Genomic DNA, 7,659 nt, shown 5'->3' with positions numbered 1-7,659 from the left:
ATAAAAAATAAAGTTTAATTAAAATTGTTCCAAATAAAATTGTTCCTTTATTTTGCTCTGAAATGCCAACGCGTGTATAAAACAGTGTGTAATTGTGTATACAAAACACAGAGAGGACATAGTTAATTACAAAATTCAAGCCAACTGAAAGACAAACATACATCTGCATAATTAAATTCTTAATTGTGTATCTGAAATAAATGTCATCAGTTAATTAACAATAGAATGAAACATTACTAATGTACTTAGTAGTTCTCCTCTAATCATAGAAAAAAGTTGTAAGGTACAAAGAAATTTAAATTTATTTGTATACTATTTTTAATTTGGGTAAAAATTGCAAGTGAATATAAATATATTATTTCAATTGTTAAAATTGCAGTATATTAATTATTGTTATAAGTCAAAATAAAACACAATTGGTTTTAGAATTTTATTTGTACATATAAAAACTGGTTCAGTATCTAACCCCAAATATTTGCTCTTAATACTTAAAGACAAACTATTGTGAAATGAAATCTTCTTATTAACCTACTTAAAAATGACATGCTTGTAACGTACGTTTTGATCAGTATGAAATAAAATGCAAATCCATGGATAGTTGCTAGTATATATATTTTTTTTTCATGAGCATTTATTAAGAAAATGTACAAAGGCATGCTTGTGACGTAAACTATTATTTAGAAGGATAACTGCTATTTGCATTCAAATCCGCGGGTAACTGCTACTACATTCCGATTGAATAAAACTTAACGCAGCCGGTTTCGTGTTTTCTATTATATATGCAGTAAAAAATTTAATTATTATATTGAATTCACTTCAAAATTTTAATCATAACAACAAGTTATTTCTTTAAAAACTTAACGATATTTCTAACTATGAAAGAAAAACGAAAGCGAATGACAGACGATAATTTATGAAAAACGTAATACATTAGCGTAATGCATTACTTATTTCACTACGTAAATGAATTACCCAACAGCAATCACGTAAATTATATTTACGTGTTAGTCAATAATAGAGGTCAATTTACTAAAACTCTTTAAATAACCTCCGATTTACTCAATTTTAATTATTCAGATTGAACCAAACAAAAGCCCTAGTATGACATTCTTATATGAACCTTGTTATCTAAAGGACGTCAGTGTCTAAATTCCCTACACCATGGAATATCTTCCAAAGGAAATGCACTGGTTATGTCAAACATTTGGGGGTTTACCATTGAAAAGTACTCCAGAGACTAAAAGTATCAAACAACTAACATTTTCCCTGGCAGGATTCTTATGGTGTTTAACTTTAGTCCTGATACAAGAAGTACTCTCATCCTTCATCCTTTACTTTACCATCACGGAAGGAAAGTTCGACCTTAACAAAAATAAAACAATTAAGTTCACAGTAACTCTGGACGTGCTGTCTCTGCAAATAGTGGCGGCTGTTACTTTCTTAAGTTGCACCTGTAAGTATCCAATGTTTGTCGGGGTCTTCAACACCTTGGAGCAATTGAACTGTGATCTTCAGTGCAAGAGAGAAGAGGTCCGGGTCCGAGGAAAGTCAATCTTGCTGTTGACTGTCACAACTTTGTTGTTCATTATCAGCTTTGCATATATCGCAATGAATGATGTAAAAGTGTTTTTGTTAATCAGCTATGTCAGCATGCTACTGTTGGACTGGACCCAACTTACCGTTATCCTTAATTTCACACATGTGGCTCAAAATATTGCAATGGGGTTTAGAATGGTTAGTGTCAAGATGAAAGAGGAGATTGCCTGCAACATAATTGAACGAATGGGGATGAACCGTGGTCAATCTAATGTTGAAATTGCTCATGGAACACGTAAGTAAACCAGGTTCATTTTTAACATTTAAATAATTTAGTTATTACTCACGAAACCGAAAAAGAGAAAAGGGTCATAAGATAAACATGTTGCAATACTTGGACTTTATAGGTCGTTATTTTGACACCTTAAGTTCATATTCTTGCTGGATTTTACGTAGCAAATACAATTCGGGATAGCTATATTCCGAACTAAACCTCGTTAATATAAAAAAAAATATTCCGAACCTTGTAATTTTAAGGTATATTAAACTTAGTAGAGTAAATAATACAACACAGTGTCACGCCTAAAAATCAGGCACTTTGGTGCATGGATATTTGACTATTTAACGATTATCGCGGCTTACGACGTAATTATTAAATAAAAAAGCACCAAAATATTCCCTTACGAAACTCTGAATTGAAATATTAAACAGGAAACTTTGTATTTGCAATTTAATGTGACATGTTTAATCATCAATTTATTATACCTTCCCAAGATTGTTTTTCAAGATTCAATTAACAACTTAATTAAGTAAGTTAAAAGCTTGAACTAAACTGGGAGAAATTAGTAAATAAAATAAAAGTTTAAATCCAGAGAAAATGTATTTGTTTGGATTAATGCCGACACACGGACGTGGTTTTCCTCCTCTGAAACAAGCAGCAGTACAGCTAATACATCGCTTCCTCCATCGGGGTTCCCTTGCAGTCGACTCGATGTCCTTGAACGATTGAGCAAGAATTAAATCATCTTGTAGTAGTCACTTAAAAACTAAGCTCTACGTTAAGCTTTTACAGCAATTTTATTTAAACATACTTATATTGTTATATTGTTATACCACGCTAAATGATTGCATGGGAGTCAAATATTACAGACTTCTCTTCAGTGCCAGAAACTATTTGAATGTATTATTTTTATCTGATAGCAGATATAACTAATTTATCCATCTATTAGTCCAATAATTTACGATTAAGTTTCTTAATTACTCAAAGTGACTGGTTTCAGTTGACATTTTAGGCATGATATGATTTTAGGCACTACACTGTCCAAGATAGAGAAACTGAAGACTCTGATGAACACTTACTGGATGTTGTGTGACGCCGTACACCAGGCTAATGACTTCTACTGCGATCAGCTGATGGCCGTTATGTTCTCCTTATTCGTCCATGTCACTATCAAGGCCTACTTCTTCTTCTTGTTCCTCAGAGCTGGTGAGGTGTTCGCTATGATTTCAGAGGCAGCCTGGGTCCTAGTTTACATCTGCTATGCGGTTCTACTAGTGAACTCAGGCACAGACGTCACTAACTCGGTAAATGCTACCTTTATAAAATAGTAATTCCTCAATATATTACTAAGTATGGTATACGTTAACGTTATTGAGTAACAAACTAATCCGGACAAACACCGTAATACAGGGTTAGCCAGTGAAACGGGAAGATTTAAATAAGTAACAAATTCTTTAAGAAAATTAATTTTATTATTTAATGGTTATATATATATATATATATATATATATATATATATATATATATAAATAAAAAAGGTAGCCATTTACTGTACAATAAGTGAAAATCTTTTTTTCGAATATAACACTTGTCATATGTCCTCCATTGGATTCTATGCACTGCTGCAGCTGGGCCTGGAAATGTCTCATGGCATTTTGCAGTATATGGACTGGTATTCCTTCGATTTCGTCCCGAATTCGTTTTTTGGGGCAGGGATAGTTCTAGGTAGATCGTTCTGAAAAACTCTTGTTTTTAAGTAACCCCATAAAAAAAGTCACAGGCTGTCTAATCTGGAGAGAGAGGATATCCCCGTTTCGGGAAATGACGCCACCTGGAAACAAAACATTCACAGCATTTATAGCAACTCTGTGGTTTGTTGCCCCATCTTGTTGGAACATTGTGTGTTCATTGTTGGAAAACGGGAGAGTTGTGGCGTAAGAAAGTTCTGGATCATTGCAGCGTAACGCACAGAGTTAAAAGTCACAGCACTTCCATCATCCTCAAAGAAAAATGGGCCTATGATTCCTCTTGCTGACATTGCGTACCAAACCGTCACTTTTTCACCATTAAGGGGCGTTTCATGAAGTGCGCCAGGGTTTTCCTCAGATCAGTATCTGAAGTTTTGTTTATTAACAAAACCAGAGAGTTGGAAATTCGCCTCATCGCTCATCCACAAGTTGTTTACTTGGTCGACATTTTCTTCAAGTTTTCTGGCCATTTCCTCACAAAATTGTAATCGTTTCAGATGGTCAGTTGGTTTGAGAGATTGCACAATCTGTATTTTGTATGGGTGAAAATTTAAATCTTGATGAAGAATCCTTCTCACCGAAGTGTTACTTATTCCAAGGCGTAGAGCATGTTGTTTGGCAGACCGGCGTGGACTTCTGAGCATTGGCTGTTGAACAGTAGCGATATTTTGAGGGGTTCGAACGGTTTTTTGCACTCCCACCTCGTTTTTTAAACGTTGATCCAGTTTGCTCAAGGTTGTTTATCCACGAACGAATTGCGTTATCCGAAGGAATAGGCCTGTTGCGCGGTATGTTGAAATGGCGTCGAAAAGCACGTCGAGTTTTCACCAAACTCTCACTATTCGCATAATAAACTTTAACTGCGTAGCCGCGATATTCACCCGTCCAACGACCCATCTCAACTAAATGGCGGAACACGTAGGTAGAAAGGAGCCGGCCACTATTACCCCCACCACTCACATTCCAACTGTCAAGGCCTTCTCCAATCTTCCCGTTTCACTGGCTAACCCTGTACTTTTACCGTGGAACATAAAGAAAAGCAAATAGCACGTCTAATTGGCCACGTATTTTGTTTTATCCAGAGGAAAAATGACCAAGAATGTGAGTTTAAGTTGCGAAGTAGGGGTTAAGTTTTTTGGATTTTCATGATAATCTCTTGTTAGAAAATTTCCAAAGAAGAGATTACGATAATCAGTAAAACTGGTACGAGGTGGATTATGTATATCACGAGAATATCTTCTTATGTAATGTAAAATCATTGACTTTGTTTCAGGCTGATGAAATGAGGCTGGTGATTTGCCAGTTGGTAATCAAAGATCTGAACCCAAGCTTAAGGAAACAGGTAAAAAGCTCTATATATCTCGTATCAAGATGTTTAAAACCATGTTTACAACAGGAGCTATAGTAATTTCTAGAATTTTCTCCCGAATCCATAAAAGCTTTGGAGATGAGGTCAATGAGTGGAGGTTCAAAATATATTTTTAGTCCCATTTAGTGTGTACAGTTTTATATTTAGATAATGGCTACGAATTCATTTTTTTACAGGACTATGCGAAATTATTTGTTTAACTAATCTGTTTTAAAATTGAATTATTTATTTCTCCATTATAATCTTAGTTGAGGTTATGACGACCACAAACTCGTTTAATTAATCATATACGGTACCTAATTAGTACATGATAAAATTTATTTTATTTCCATTTAAATACATCTAAAGCTAAGTACTATCTAGCCTCATAGTTCAGGGATTAATTAGAAGAAGGAGGAATATTACAATATTATTTGCTAAAACAATACATAAATTGTACATAGCAGCAGTAACACATACACGGGCCCATTCAATGCTATCGAGTATGCTACACCACGTCTAGCGTAAAAGGCGTAGTTGAGGTTGCATGGAAACATCCAAGTCTATAGTATAGTGTGTAATGACAATATAGAATTTGATTTTTTAATTTTTGTGTCGAATATGTGTTTTGTATGGTTTGAAAATTGTTCAAATGATTGAGAATGAAGGAATTTGCTAATTAATATTTATAAAAGGAACATATCTTATTAATATTTCTAATCCTAGTGATGTGATTTGGATTTACAGCTGGAAGTGTTTCTGCTGCAGTTACTTCATCACAATACAAAATTTTCCGCTCGCGGGTTTTTCCAGATCCACAACGAGACTCTCACATCGGTAACTCGTTTTACCTCTTTTAAAATAGTAGCTGATTCTTTATAGTGTTACTTCATATACTTACTGTACAGCTTATGTATATTTAATATACAATTTATTAATAATTAATGAATCACTGAGGTAATTGAAATCAATACACTTATAGTACCAAAACACCTATTCAATCGCAACTAATGAAGTAGAAGAAATAACAAAAAAACCCGGGCAACACCACTTCGTTTGAAAGCCAGACGTGTGTTCGTTACACACACGGTGTTGTACATAGTTAAGTAAAACATTGCTAGGTAAAAAGTAAATTTGGATTATCACGCTTGAGTGTAAAGGTACAACGTTATGCAACAAATTTATACTTAATTTATACAATATTCATCTTTTATCCAACTAATAATTTTATCATACGAATAATCTTGTTTATAATATTACGGAACAGAATCTTAAACAACTTTAATAAGAAATTGTTCCTAAATGTGAAGAGGTTACCAAGTCACAGAATTTCAATTCACGAATCACTTAACAGTGATCACTAAACAGATTCATTAATCCAAAACAGTTCTCTTTGGATATTGAAAACAAACACATACAGTGAAACCCGTGTGTCCATCCACAAACTATGACATCTTACTCTACCTAATGGCAGAAATGGTTATAACTTCAAATATAGGATAGAGACATTCGACGGATTTCTCGTTCTTACCTGATTTCCTACTCAAGCTCTTACTGAGGTATTAACTGTAATTGATTATATAAATATTCCATGTTACACCATTGGGTAGTAATAGTAGTTCGGAAAGGTTTTCAAAACTTCACTGAGATCATTAACAGATTATTTGGCTAATGGACTAAAAAACGGGATGGTGATCATCGTAGATCTTCATATGGTTAGGTAACTATGTCATGAAATAATATACCAGAGGGAATGAATTTGGAGAGATTCAAGCTTAACTGAGGTCAATTTAAGACTATGTGGTTGATGGACTAAGAAAGGGAATCATTGTAGATCTTCACCTGGTTAGGTAAAAGTGCTATGAAATATACGAAATAGTTAATAGGTAATGAGAGAAATCCAAGGGTCACTGAGGAGAATTACATTCATATTGTCATTGGCTCTGATGATTTTTTCCCAAATTACGGTATTTGTTCTGTCTGTACAGATGGCCGGAGCGGTAACAACTTACCTGGTGATACTGATCCAGTTCCAGACCGAGCGACAAACTACATAAACTAGAGAAACGGTTTTTGGTATCAAGCATTGTAAAAGATGTTACACAGAGTCACTTAGATTACATATTCTACTATCAAGAAGTTGTAATTTCTTTCTCAAGTATTTCACTTGTAGAGCCACACAACATTCAGGATAGTAAACTGCATATTACTGCTATAACTATTACACCAAAATTATAACATTTTAATTAAATTAGAGTAGGTACATATTATTAGAATTTAACTGTACGTTAGGTATGAAGATATATAACCAACTGTAAAAATAACACTAAAATTACCGTAACTTAATATCTATATAAGTAAATGTATGTACGTATTTATTATATAACAACGTGAAGTGATTTTTTACTACACGTCTTACAATGTTGGCACTAACCTTTTAATTTGCTCAGATTTGAGTTGCTGAGTCGTAAAATTTAGATTTTAATGAACGCTTGATTTTAATGTACTTGATCAGCTGTTGCTTTGTACTGCAGCTTCATACAATTTTAATTCGTTTTGTTATTTTTCAGTAGTTGTATTTACTAAACTATATTGTATATTACTATACATGTTGTAAGTATTTAATGTTTGTAGGTATTTAATGTAAAATGTGTAGGTAACTAAAACTCAGTCTAATTTCATGGAGTGATATGCACCACCACTGAACGATGTAAAAATAATTGAAGCAACAGTATCCTCCAAGGACT

General features: G+C 33.8%; 1 protein-coding gene across 1 annotated transcript; it reads left to right on the top strand.

The window, feature by feature from the left end:
- Positions 1–1,731: 1,731 nt before the first annotated feature.
- Positions 1,732–6,969, top strand: LOC124370852 (gustatory receptor for sugar taste 43a-like). Its single transcript, XM_046829155.1, has 5 exons — positions 1,732–1,831; positions 2,846–3,120; positions 4,838–4,906; positions 5,660–5,749; positions 6,901–6,969. Exons 1-5 carry the CDS (start codon positions 1,732–1,734, stop codon positions 6,967–6,969), a joined length of 603 nt encoding a protein of 200 aa, XP_046685111.1.
- Positions 6,970–7,659: the final 690 nt, after the last annotated feature.

This window comes from Homalodisca vitripennis, unplaced genomic scaffold (genome assembly GCF_021130785.1).
Source record: "Homalodisca vitripennis isolate AUS2020 unplaced genomic scaffold, UT_GWSS_2.1 ScUCBcl_584;HRSCAF=2928, whole genome shotgun sequence".
Taxonomy (NCBI): Eukaryota; Metazoa; Arthropoda; class Insecta; order Hemiptera; family Cicadellidae; genus Homalodisca; species Homalodisca vitripennis.
The sequence above is the reverse complement of the archived record's forward strand: the minus strand, read 5'-3'. Positions and strand labels throughout refer to the sequence as shown.

Bases quoted from the DNA above. Each gene is read 5' to 3' on its own strand.
- LOC124370852 (XM_046829155.1), top strand. From the start codon at position 1,732: ATGGTTAGTGTCAAGATGAAAGAGGAGATTGCCTGCAACATAATTGAA. The intron at 4,907-5,659 runs GTAAAAAGCTCT...TTGGATTTACAG, and splicing joins ACCCAAGCTTAAGGAAACAG to CTGGAAGTGTTTCTGCTGCA. The intron at 5,750-6,900 runs GTAACTCGTTTT...CTGTCTGTACAG, and splicing joins ACAACGAGACTCTCACATCG to ATGGCCGGAGCGGTAACAAC.